Below are 14,315 nucleotides of genomic sequence, written 5' to 3' on the forward strand. Positions count from 1 at the left end.
ACATGAAGAGAGGGGGAGAGAGAGAGAGAAGCGGGAGAGGGGTATGACGTGCAACACGGGTCCCTAGTCAGAATCAAACTGGAAACTTTGCAATTATATGGTAGGCATCTTAACCACGAGGCCACAAAGACGCCCTGAGGCTGCATTTTTTGGACAGAGTAATAATGTTGGTCTGAACTCAGCCTCAGAGAGCAGGTCACACACTAGATCCTCCAATCACAAATCATTTACTGCTTCATTTAGCAGATCAATCCTTTCATTCATCCATGGAGCTCATGTTTGGTCCTTCGTGCACTCTTTCCAGGAAGATTCAGCTCAGAAGAACATGGCGGCGTGTTGAAATGCCGGAGGACCATGTGTCTAGGGATTTAACGAGTGCCTTCGCCGAACCGCACACGTTGCTCATGCAAACCAAATCCCAAACCTCTACATTCTTTTGTATATTGTCAGTGTGACACTCACCCCGTGGGAGGTTACATAATACATTTTCATCTTACCCGCTATTTGCCATTTGGCAGAGGCTTGTCACAGCAAACATGTTTGTGTGGCCTGCGCTCGTGTTTGATTCCCGACATCTGTTTCCAGTATACAGGACTCAGGGCCACGAAAATGTCCAGATCCAGAAATAGAATCTAATTTTGGATGACCGAATTGTTTGTTCCACGAACAAACAGTTTGTTGCAAGGAAATGGCAGAGCACTCAAAACTAAAATACATCATAGTTTAGATTTGGAGCTCAGTGGGCAGTTGGACTCAGAGACACTAAACTATTGTATTTCACATCGCCTCAAATCAATCCTGTTTGACCCAAGTGTGTACTACAGTTCCCCTGTTCCCATGGCCTTATGGCAAAGTATTACAGTGTTACTTTAAAGACTTCAGAGAGCTTCAGAGAAAATCCACCAGCAATCGAGTTGTCACACTTTCAAGTGGACACAGGAACTGGTTTCTTTGACAAAGAGGCGAGACTTCAGTCTGGGCAGGAAGCTCAACTGTGTCGTTCTGGTTGTGCTTCCAACTCCTCCAGACTCTGATCCCCTGGTCTTTAGCTGTCAACGTCGCATGTGACAATTACCATACAGCAAAGAAAAGTCTGCTCCATCGCAGTGAATTGAATGACAAGTTTAAGAAGTATTCTCCAAACAAAATCAAACATGGTGTGTTTTCACAGGCAACATGGCGAGTTTCAAACCAAAAAGAAACGCTATCTTTGGCATCTGTTGGCGCTTTGTGTGAACAAGCTGGCCATCCAAACTTTGTCACACAGCCTTATTCATCATTATCCAACAACAGCCTCCTCCAATTGGTCAAAAACACTGGGATACATTGCAAAGATTTTACGTAAGAGTCTGGGCCACATGTTTTCTGTTTACCTGTTTTCAGGAATTTGGGAGTCGTGTCTGGCTCTGCGACTCACGAAAGCTGCTGCCTCTGCCACTAAACAACAATTTGCTGTATTCAACATTTGGAGAGCACCTAAATAAATTTTGCTCAGAGTTTGTTTACCAGAGATGGAAGCCTTCTGTTTTACATTTCTGGAAATAAAGTCGTCCAGAAGTTGGGGAAGATGGTTAGTAGATGCTTGTGTACTTAAGGCTGAGCCTTGTTTCCTATCATTATTGTACTTCTGATGTGTAATTACATCCTTTAAAAGCTGGAAATGAAAGATAGCACAGAGGGGACAACAAGGGACTTGTTATTGTGCCGCACAGCTTTTGGCAAACGTTCAGTCGAGACTAAGTGTTGTGAAGCCAGGTTAGATGACGTGTATGGATCGACTGCTTATGCCAGACAAAGATGAATGCTGTATTTGTATTTTCACAAATGAAAAATCCAGACTGGTGCAGCTTTAAATGAATGCAGAAAATGTCTGTGTCCCTCAGCTTGGTTGGCAATGCTCGTAACATTTAGTAACGGTGACCTCAGCCATTGTGAAGTCATTACATATTTCATTAAGTGGGCATTAGACAGGAAGAGTCTTGCCCTTGTTATTGGTTTGCAAGGCTGGAATCAGTTACAAGTGCAACATACGGCCTGTAAGCACATAGTGACAGAATACCCTTCTGTTTACTGATGTGTATATGTGACTAATTTGCTGTCTTGTTGCCATGCCATGTTTGTCAGGAAGTCATTACTTGAGTTGCCCGTACACTTCAGTGTCAGCGGCCCATTGTCTGAATAAACGGGGCACATTTTCCTCACAACAATAGAAACACTGACAACTAAGCAATAACCTCCCTGAACAATCTCTCTAAAAATTGCACCCATCATATGACAATAGGTGACGCACAGCGATAAGACTTTTAAAAAGATGGATTTAGCCACCAGCTATAGCCTGAGAAATGGAAGCGGTAGGTAAGTGCAATCTGATAACGAAAGTAAAGACTGAGGCATTGTGAGCTGAACAATGTGCCACTGATAAACAGCAATGTGTGTCGGCTTAAGCTACGATTACACCTCTGTGTGAAAATCCATTATTATGTTTGTGGAGCCATTAGTGTGAGCAACTTTTACACCCACAGGTTAGTTGTTTACCTACCCAGCCCTCACCTTGGATTCTCCCAACGTTGGCTGCAAGATACACTATAAATGTACACTCACACTAGGTTTTGTATGGATAAAAAAACCCAACAAGATATAAAGTGTGAGTTTTAGAGGTGCTAGTAGTCAAATTTTTTATTTACAGGTGATCTGGTTCCCTTGGTTTCCAGTCTAAGCTAAGCTAACTGGGGGTCTAGCTTCATATTTACCTACAGACATGAGAGTGGCATCAAGCTTTTCATCTTACAATCAGCAAGAAAGCAAATATTTCCAGAAAAGTCAAACGAGTTTTTGAATAAAAGACAACAATAAGTTATTTTACTTTAATACATAAAGATCCCCTACTATCATGTTTTAAAACATATATACAAATCAGCTCAGATTCCCCTAAATGTCACCAAAAAAAATGGTGAAATATGTTCTGCTGTGTTTACATTTCATTGACTAAATACGCGCTAGAAGCCTTCATCTTTTGTTCAGAATCAGCTCCTTATCACAGGTAACCGGCACAGCTTCCTTCTCATTCGTCCCCACAGCACTTTACACAGTCAGACGCTCAGCTTATACTGACTTCAATGGGGAAGCGTAGAGCGGGTCGTTCCACTGCAGAGAAATTAGACACTCATTGGATAAATGCTGGGCTTTGTCCCGCCCATCGGACACTCAGCATCTCCGGGGGTCTATGGGACTCAGACTCAGTTAGTTAATAGTAGTTGCTAATAATGCTTTTTGTACTTTTCACCCCTAAAATTTTATTATAAAGCAGGCGAATAACTTACTCGTAATGAACTTTTTGTCCTGTGATATTTCAATTTTTGCTTAATTATGATCTGAATACTGACATTTATGCACCAACTCTCACTGTAAATGATTAATGGTATAAATGGAGCCTGTCTAAGATGACTTCTGACAACTACTTCAGCTGCTGTACGCGCCAAAACATTCCTAGCAAGTTAGCAGGGTGCTTCAGTGAGACCAAGAGGGTGATGCTAACAGCCAGCTGGTAACTACAGCAGCTAATAGCACTGCATGATCTCAGTCAGGAACTGTATTTCTAAAAAACTATTTCTGTCAGAATGTCAGGGCATCTCAGGTGCTGGTTGTTAATATACATTTCACACGTCAAAGATGCTCTTTGCACGTCTCGTCTTGTCTCAGTTACAAAGCATCATCCCAGATTTTCTTATTAACTCTGCGAGATGGTTCTCCTCCCTCCTTGGCTCAATAAATGACTTATGTTGACAAGAGCCAGAAGGAAATACTGTAACTCAAGCTCCTTGTCTCTCTTCACCTACTGCCCTGCAGTGACAGACCAGCCAGATATTTCACACGTTACATTCGTCAAAAAAAAAAAAACCCTTTCCCTCTTTTCTGCCACCTCCTTTAGTTAAACAGTCACTCTCGGAGACTTGCTCACACTCATGTACAAACACCACACAGTTACACATGCGAGCAAGCACACCCCCTTCTTGCGAGCCTCTGCAATGCAAAGCTCCATATAAGGACATGCTGATGATGTAATGGTCCATAGGCAGGGAGCACATCCCTTATTGTTTGGTCTGAGTGCAGGAATGCCCACATTACAGCTACTCAGAGAGTGCGACACACACACACACAGAGGAGAGTTGAGGGTCGGGTGTTGTACGGAAAGATAATGATCTTATGGCAGTGAAGCCGGGAAAGCCTTTGGCACAGGTAGGCACGCTCATCCTTACTACAAAACTCTCAATGTGGAGGAAAAAAACTCCCAAAACTTTTATTTAAATAGAGTGGAGATGTACAGATGTTAAGGGTAGCATCACTTCATGCTGGTGTTCTTGTATTCTTTGTAAAGTTTCATGGTGCCTGTTTTTAATAGTACTTCTTAAGTGTGAAGAAAGTTTGAGGATCGTATCTTTTGAACTTGTCTAAGAAGTTGAAACTCAGTGGATTGATGTTTTCTGAGTCAACACAATCTGAGGAAGTTTCAAACTCTTTCATTTGTATAGAAACTACAGTGGGGACTTCATAATGTTTAAAGGCAAGGGATTGTTTCATATCAGAGTAATTTCATTTTTAATTATTTTTTACATAGCTATAAAGAAACGCTGAAACACATTTGATTCATTATCCAGAAACTGAAGTCTATCCGTAACACGCTGGAGGAGTCGGACTCTGTGGTCCGCAAACTTCCCCAAAGATTAACTATTTAGTCCGTAATGAATCTCGCTCTTGTCGGAAAATCAGCGTTGAGCGTGTCACATTTACGACCCTGAGAATTTACTGGGCAGAAATCTGTCAAGGTAACGGAGCAGTTGAAGTAATGTCAACTTAGTTTTGAAGGCACGAGACAGCAGAGATGAATAGTATCATGTAGCATCTCGTGTTTATAGTCGAGCAACACGTGTAAAAGAGTGTAAAGGATACAGTATAGCACACTAAAGTATCATCTTTGATAATACTGTATTTAAATTATATACTGTATGTACAGCCCATTTATTTAGGACAGAACCCAAAAGAAAGAACCCAAAAGTAGTTTAGTTTTATTTAAAGGTATTGAGTCATTCATTTGTTTCTTATCTTCCCAGATTGACCGTGGTTGTGAAAGTCTTTATTTTAAAATAAGATATGAAAACTCTTACGTTGCATTAGACAACTGCTGCGTTCTGAGGAAAGGATTAACTGTGGTGTTAAAATACTGAATGGGGATTTCAGGGAGCAGCCGTGCCATTTTGAACATTTGAAAAAAAGTGTTTAATGTAATTTACTCATGCATACAAAAAAAGAAACTGCTTCAACATCACACCGAGGTCTCTTTTGGCAACACACCACTCCATTAACCATATCACCACAGCCAGGAGGAAGTCAATAAATATCAGAGTTACATATTTTACACATGTTGATTGCACTCTGGGGGCATATCACTTAGCCTGTGTGGACTTTACATAGAGTCCATGCACTGCATCAATCAGCGCGCCCCCTTCAAACTCTGTCACACATGAGGGCATTCAGCCCACCGTCCACATGTTAAAGTGGAGGTGGCTGTGTGTGTGTGTGTGTGTGTGCAGGATATATCGGTCTGTACATACATGACCTAATCACTTGTGGTTAGGAAATGACATATGGAACGTGTAACACAGTTTTAAGCAGCGGGTGAGCCACAGTTTCCAGCTTCAAGAGCCACGTAAAGAGAGGGAAGCCCTCTGTACATGAGTTGTGACTCCCTGACTGCTCACAACTGGATGTTTCCTTTTCTTTTCTTATGACATTACTGTCGAGCTTATATTTGAGGGGGAAGCTAAAATTAATTTGCAGAAACAATCCTGGAACGTTAAGAAATCCCACTTTGGCACCATAACCCACCTGAATGACTTTTTCCAGGACACATTAACGACCAGCGGGGGTGGTCATGCATCCTTTTTTAAATGTATTTTTTTTAGGGGAAATCAATCTGAAATGGGTGCCTGCTGTTGAGGTGCCGTGTAATGTTGATAGCCACTGTTATGTCTCCAGCTTTATGTGCAGCACATTACAATTTATTCCTCCAGAATAATGTTCTTTCAAGCTGCTTTTCTAACAGAGATAAAACACGATGGCGAGGGAAATATATATATATATATATATGCTGTATATACACACACACACACACATATATATTTATATACAAACGTGTGTGTGTGTTCTCTGAACGTATATGGCAACTGCTTCCACTGACTTATAGTAGATGGCGAAAGCTGGTCAGTTGAGCGACTACTACTTGTTAAAGTACGGTTGGTCTCCAGCATTAGTGAAGGGTCAACTGCAGGACAATAGTTTTTCACCACAGGTCACTCTGTCTATTGTCCCCTCCAAACTATGCAGACTTGCAAGCCTGCACTAAATTATATCTAACAACAAAAATGGTCTCAGCTGTGGCTCTGCTGGCCAAATACACTCATCTATGTGTGTGTCCCTAATGAGAAAAAGTTCAGGAACAACTGATCTGAACCAACATTTCCTTATGTGCCACAAAGTACATGGGGAATAGCGCAATATAGTCCCATAAAGGGCTAGAAGTGATTTCACTGGTGTGTTTTGGGCATATGAGCCATGTAGCTTCCTCTCAGAGGATTTGGCTTTATTAGCGAGAAGTGCACTTGAATGCAGGATTAATATCCAGGTCAGGACTTAAAAAAGAGGAATAGGCAGAGTTTCCAGTCCTACTAGGGAACAAAGTACAGTACTATTTTGGCTGATGACATCACTGGGAAAACAGCGACGACTGAGATAAGAGATTGAATAAACAGTGATTAAAGGCGACAGGCTAGCTCACAGGAGAGACGCCTGCTTACACACACACACACACGCACACGCACACGCACACGCACACGCACACACACACACACACACACACACACACACACACACACACACACACACACACACACACACACACACACACACACACACACACAATTTGAGGAAAAGTGTAATTTTTCAGCACATGCATGTTTCAAGATAAGGCTCCTTCTCTTGCACGACACTCGTATTCAGAGTCCTTGAAAGCTAGGAGGATTCAAATAGTTGATCAACACTGTCAGTGTATAACAAGGTCAAACGCAAAAGTCAACAAAAGCAGGACTGAAAAATAATCTGAGCACCTGGAACACTCACAGACCTAAAATAAAAAAAGGAGTCTACAAAACCTTTACAGGGAATTAGGGTTTACTTTACAAGTTCTGCTGAAAACCATAATGCCTAAAATAGCCGCCCTGTAACACAACATGTCAGAGCTTTTAAATTAAATTAAATGTAGAAGTACCGCATTGTAGAGAAGAACAAGTCCCGCATTTGACCTAAATAAAGGAGCGTAGGATTAAGCATCAAAATATACTTAAAGTACCAAAAATAAAAGTGCCTTTTATGCAGAATAAGATATTCACAAGAGGACACATTCATGCGTAGGCAGTACTTCATGTTGCAGCTGGGGATGAGGCTAACTTTTAACAACTTTACAGATTGCTGGGTAGCCGTTTTTATAATAATGCATTATAATATATAGTTAATATAGTTAATAAAGCTATTAAATAAATGTAGTGGAGCGAAAAATTATAATATTTCCCCTAAAAATGTCATGTACAACTCTGCTTATTGACTTTCCATCAATGCAGAATGTGAACCAGCACTCTCACTGTTACCTGGTTGAAGGTCACATCCTTGTTTGAACTTATTTTCAGTTTCACCAACAAACAGTTTACATAAAGTAACGTTTACAGCATCATCTATAATGAATTATGGTGTATTTGCTTCCTGAAATGCGGCCACAAAATTTTTTTAAAAAATCCACTAATCCACCCAAACCACACTAATAATGAATGTTATGCATATCCTTATAATATTTTATTGTGCTCTGTTTGGTCTGGATGTAATTGCAACACATGGATGCAGTTACGTGTGTCCCCCCAACCCGTACCCACCCTTTAGCAGCTACTGGAGAAAAACGACACACACTCTAGTCTCCGCTCTACTGCTGAGGAGTGACACACCCTTCCACACTTACATCATGGCCCGCAATCTAAGTGTTCATGTGGAATTAGAAATGCCTTCGAGTGTAGGTTTGTGTGTGTGGAGGGATTTCTGTATAAACTCTGGAGGGCTGTAATTGGCTTTGGAAGCAGGGGGAATTCCTTTAAATGTATAAGAAGAAAATGTAGGGAGGGAAGGTAGTGGCTGCTTTTGGTTAAAGGGGGAGAAGGATTGGTGGTAGAGGAACCCCTTAATTAAAGGATTGTTCCATGCCAGTGGGCCATCTGTGTGGAAATGCCTGGCAGCTGCGCACACAGCAGTCATAACATACCTTCCCCTGGGACTGTTGGCACTTTGGCTGTGATGTATGCATGTGACAGACGTGCTGACCCCGGCTGCACACCTCAACTGCACCCTGTGGCACACATACACTGAGTACACCGAGTGCTGTACTCACATGTAGAAATAGGAGATAGAAGTAGATGTGGAAATATAAATATCATATTCTCTCTTTTCTAACCCATTCTTACTTTACTGACTGATTTTTGGAGTCTGACGTTATGAATTCCAACAGTAGTTGATGAAGGATTTCAGGATTACATCCAGTCACAAATGGATAGATTTACTTTTCTTTTACGGATCTGATATCAAACGTTATCTCATGGCATGCAAGGACATGATCTTGTGCAACCATTTCTCCTCTGTGAAGTATTTATTCAGCATACAATGAGCATTCTCTACACTTGAATACATAGTTTGATTAAAGAAACATTCAAAGAAATGCAGCAGAGTACAATTAAACAACGTAATCAAAGAGCATCCTAGTCAGAAAGAACCTTTTTACTTTATTGCTCATCTTATCTGGTGAAATCATTTTCAGGGGTCAACATCAATAATTGGCTGCACGTCAGTCTTTTCACAGTATTTCACAGCAGACTTCATCGGCCATATGTTACACCCTCAAATACTCTGGAAACTGATTGTTAAACTCAAGGCCGAACATTCACAGCAGTAACTCAGGTTTCCAAACCATAGGAGAATATAAGGGAACAAAAAAAAAATACAACCACAGGTATTTCAGACTAACAACCCGAGAGAGTTAAAAGTAATGTTTTTATGATGTGTTAAATTTTCCATTACATGAAAACGTTAGAAATGCAGGGAAAATAACAGTGTTTATGATGTGTCAGTGCTTGGAAAAGTGGGCCCAATGGGTAATGACAGTGGAGGTGTGGAGTTTCTTTCACATCTTTCATTTATAACAGAAGCAGATATGATTTCAATGTGTTGCTCCAAAATTCAATTCAACTTTGCAATAATAAACACTTTCTCTGTTTTGATTTCCTTTGCATATGCTGATTCTGAATTTGAATGCTTTCTTTGTTACAGGTTGAAGCTGCTAATTGATCAGGAAAAGGCCTACCAAGAAAGAAAGGATGACGAGAACAACAAAAAGGTCACAAGTCTGAAAGAGGAGCTGACAAAACTCAAGTCGTTTGCATTGATGGTTGTGGATGAACAGCAGCGTCTCACTGAGCAGCTGAATCAACAAACAGCAAAGGTCCAAGAACTGAGTGCCAGTGCTTCACAAGCCCAAGAGGAGCTGAGCTCAGCTAATGCCCGTCTGCAGGAAGAGGAGCAAAAGGTATTTCGCTTGGAGGCTGAGTTGCGTGACCAAGCTGGTAGATACCATCAGGAACAAGAGGCCATGACTGCCAAATTGACCAGCGAGGATGCCCAGAACAGGCAGCTGCGCCAGAAGCTGTCAACTCTCAGCAGGCAGCTCGATGAGCTCGAGGAGACCAACAAGACCCTGCGCAGAGCCGAAGAGGAACTGCAGGAGCTGAGGGACAAAATTAGCCGTGGCGAGTGTGGAAACTCCAGCCTCATGTCTGAGCTTGAAGAGTTACGGAAAAGGGTACTTGAAATGGAGGGAAAGGACGAAGAGTTGATCAGAATGGAGGACCACTGCAGGGACCTCAACAAGAAACTGGAGAAAGAGGCCAATCAAAGCAGGAGCTTGAAGGCTGAAGTCGATAAACTGAATCACAGAATTATGGATTTGGAGAAATTAGAGGATGCATTCAGCAAGAGTAAACAAGAATGCAACTCACTCAAAAGTAACCTGGAGAAGGAGAGGATGGTATCAAAGGTTCTGACCAGTGAGCTAGAGGCCCTGAAAGTCAGGGTGATGGAACTGGAGGCTGCTGAAAGCCAACTGGGCAAGACCGAGTTGACACTGAAGGAAGATCTAACCAAGTTAAAGACTCTGACAGTCATGCTGGTGGATGAGAGGAAAGCAATGGCAGAGAAGCTTAAGCAAATGGAGAACAAGGTCCAGAACAGCACTGGCAAACTTCAGGCTGAACAGGCCCAAGTTACGTCAGTCACAGAGAAGCTAATTGAAGAGAGCAAGAAAGCACTGAGGTCAAAGGCTGAGCTGGAGCAGAAAATGTGCAGCGCTACAAAGGAAAGGGATGACTTGAAGGACAAGTTGAGCGCTGAAGAGGAAAAGAGCAATGATTTGGAGTCTAAGATCAATATGATGAAGAAAAGATTGCAATCGCTTGAAAGCATAGAAAGAGAATATGTGAGAAGCAAAGCTAAAGAGGAGCACATCAAAGCACCCATTGCTAACCGCTTCCAACAAGAAGATAACAAAGTAAAGGACTTGACGCAGGAGGTTGAACGCCTCAGAAGCAAATTAAAGGACATGAAGGTGGTGGAAGGTGACCTCTTGAGAACAGAGGAGTTTGAATCACTGGAGAAAAGATTCACCAATGAACAAGAGAAAGGTAAAGTCTTGATGGAGGAGCTGGAAATATCCAGAAAAGAACTTTCAAAGTACCAACTGGCTGAAAAGAAAGAGTGCAACCAAGAGCATGTTCTCTATAAACGCTTGAAGGAGGAGGAGGCAAAGTCTAGTCATTTGACCAGAGAGGTAGCAGCGCTGAAAGAGAAGATCCATGAATACATGGGGACAGAGGAGTCCATTTGCCGCATGAAAACTGACCACTCTACACTTCAAAGAAAACTGACCCAGCAGGAGGTCAGAAACAAAGAGCTGGCCAGAGAAATGGAGACACTTACCAGAGAGCTGGAGAGATACAGACGCTTCAGCAAAAGTCTTCGCCCTGGCATGAACGGAAGGCGCTTCTCAGACCTCCATGTTTCCACCAAGGAAGTTCAGACGGAGCCACTTGACCTCATGTCTCCCAACTGTAAGACAATGGCCACACTGGAACGTGCTGTGGTGAACGGGAAGCTGTATGAGGAGAGCGAACCTGAGGAGAACGTAAATTACAGCAACGAGCTTCAGCTCACCAAATGCAGCCCCTCACTTATCAATAACGTAAATAATCTGAACAACCTGAGGAGAGCGCGAGTCCCGTTCCTTAAAAACAAAGACACCCCCCTTCAGGTGAACGGTAAATTGCAACCACGGCAGAATGGCAACCACGTTCAGCCTGGAGATGTTGTTTTGACCCACAGCCCTGGGCAGCCTCTGCACATTAAAGTGACTCCTGACCACGGACATAACACAGCAACACTAGAGATCACCAGCCCGACCACAGAAAACACCCAGTCATTCACTAGCACTGCCGTCATACCCACAAGTGGAGGTCCACCCAAACAGAGAATTACCATCATCCAGAATGCTTCCATATCCCCTACTGCTAAATCCATTTCCCCGATAAAATCGAAAGGTTCCCCAATCTCTGACGAACCGTGTTCACCTGATAGGGCCCTATCACCTTTCACTATGGCCACATACTCCAGAGCAATGACTCCAGACTCTTGTGGCTCTGTAACACCAGACAGAGCCATGTCACCCATACAAATTGTGTCGGTCACAACAGGCACGCCTGAACGCTCCCACTCAGCGGAGCCAGTGGAGGTCGTGGGAGGGCACGCCATCTTCCGCGTGACCCCAGAAAGACAAAGCAACTGGCAGGTCCAGAGGTCCAACAGCTCTGGGCCGAACGTCATCACCACGGAGGACAACAAAATCCACATTCACTTAGGGAGCCCCTTCATTCAAAGCATCAGCACCCCGACGCAAACACTGAGTCCATGCCACACGCCTGGACTCCAGGAGCAAAGGACTCAGGTGCTTGCAAATTGCAGTACTCCTGCTGCCAAAGGCAACAGCAAAATCACAAGTAGCATCATGATTAAGCCCACCTCCACCCCAATCCAAAGGCCATCACAAATTACAGTAAGTAATGTCTACGACTGACCTGATAACACCCCAAAACCATCCATCCCATCCTTTGTTACTGAATCCTGCCCATGATTCCAATACAACCATAGACCCTTATAGTCCAGCTCTATACCCTGATCCCTTTACATGTCTGTTGTACTTGATTTATGCTCCTACACCAGGGTTTGAATGTTTCCTTTTGATTTTGGTTGGTTTGCTTGGTTCTGTGTTCAAACAATTGTTTGCCTGCATGAGAAAATATCCTTTAAAAAGCACTAGAGATTTTGATTTGACATAACACCAGGTTTTAACTTATGTGCACTTACTGTATTGTACTCAGTGGCCAATTTGCCATGTAGTCAGACTATTCACACTGATGTATCATACCAGTTTTTATACTTCACATTACATTAATATGCACACATACTGCATTATGATTAAGGTGTTTGGTTTTATGAGGATTAAAGTGTGCATAAAAAGTGTTATGTTTTATAGTTTGTCATCATGCTTGCCCATTTCATTTATTGACTAAATCCAGCATGTTTTGAATGTGTAAAATTAAAATATAATCTGACAAAGTGCAATTAGGTTGAAATCAGTGGTTTGATTTGATTTTTTGGTGCATGCACAGTAACTTTCTAACACTTGAGTTTTCAATCAAATGTCTCTATTTTATACAGTGGTCGGTCAAAAGATCATAAAGCGCTTTCTCAGATTTGACCATGAAGACTGTCTTTGTTAGAGCTAATCATTAAATAATACCCAAGTGGAAGAGTTGTCTGAAAAACCTTTGTACTCCTACTTGACCAGACGACACAACAAAGAAGACCTTCTGGGATTCTCTCATGTTTGCTTGCTTGAGTTAAAATCATAGGCTGATGTCATAGTTTCTTCTTACAGCCAGCGCACAGAAACCCAGAGAGCGAGGATGAAAACCAGCGTGATGTGAACTCTGTGTTCTCTTAAATGACACAACGGAAACTCCGCTTGAAACCTTTAAACCTCGGAGTGGTGCTCCATAAAGCTGCTTTTGGAGGTGGATCTAAAAAAGCAGATTTGGAAACATTAGTTGCTCTTCTCCACTGGACTTTCATTTATATTTTACTAAACCGTGGTTATGAAAGTTACTGAAACATACAATTCAATGGAGATCACAAGACCTCAAACTCAAGTTCTCTAAAAACGTCTCTGTGAAATGAATCTTGCTCTGGTCCGATATGACAAACTAAATTAGCAGGAAAATCAAGAATGTGTTTATTAAGGCTGTATTTTCAGTTTTCGTTGGACATCTTCCACCATGTTGAGTTGTCCTTGAGCACTCAATCCCTACAGGGTGTGGGGGGGCACTGCTCTGATATGGATCCATCTGGGATCGTCACAGTAGGACAAAGAAAATGCTTCAAATCAAGTCTTTCAGTGGTGGAAGAAAGAAAAACCGTCACCGAATATTGCATCCCAGGAAACCCACTTCAAACAAACACACTTCGTTTTTTTAAAGCCCGATCAGAACTTGATCCACAGTCTTAGTCTCAGAAAACCAAATGTATTTGTGTATAGTTTAACCTCAGTGGTCTTTTAGCAGAAATTCTCACTCAGATTGCTATTTATTGGGTAGTAACCCAAAACGTCTGTTTTATTTTGCTTTCTCCCACGAATCACATCCTTTGAAATGAATCATCAGTACAACTTACGACCGTTCCTCCATGTATATGCATTCTTCGACATGTGGTTTTACGTGCCCACAGTGGAAACAAACACCACATACTGTAGATGCAATTCCTTTTTAAATTAAAACTGTACTAAAGGTCACAAGATGATGATGAGGGGATGGAGACTGAAGGAGAGGCATGGAAGGGATGTGAGAGAGGATACGGTGGGAAGGATGTGGGAAGATTTGATCGGTTTGCGGTGCATCCATTAATGCCATGTCTCAATTACAACTGCCAGAGGACAGATACACAAGCACCCATACATTTCAAACCTTATCTTAGTATTTCAGACAGATTAGCAGGTTTTCAAACGATGGGTGCAGAGCAGGTTGATACGTACTGTACATATCTGGGGATTAGGTGTGTGCATATCAGAC

At 42.2% G+C, this 14,315-nt stretch overlaps 1 protein-coding gene across 2 annotated transcripts in view; it reads left to right on the forward strand.

Annotated features, from left to right (window-relative positions):
* The window catches only part of filip1l (filamin A interacting protein 1-like), a 66,312-nt gene that overhangs the window by 47,550 nt on the left and 4,447 nt on the right, over window positions 1-14,315 (forward strand). Inside the window, exons 1-2 of one of the 2 annotated variants that reach the window (XM_083938189.1) lie at window positions 4,142-4,236; window positions 9,415-12,244. In XM_083938189.1, coding sequence (XP_083794315.1) covers window positions 9,530-12,244 — 2,715 coding nt within the window. In that variant the 5' untranslated portion in view covers window positions 4,142-4,236; window positions 9,415-9,529. Of the gene's footprint in view, window positions 1-4,141; window positions 4,237-9,414; window positions 12,245-14,315 lie in introns of those variants that run through there. The other variant, XM_083938188.1, reaches the window with a different exon arrangement.

Source organism: Echiichthys vipera, assembly GCF_963691815.1.
Source record: "Echiichthys vipera genome assembly, chromosome: 23".
In the NCBI taxonomy this organism is placed as follows: Eukaryota; Metazoa; Chordata; class Actinopteri; order Perciformes; family Trachinidae; genus Echiichthys; species Echiichthys vipera.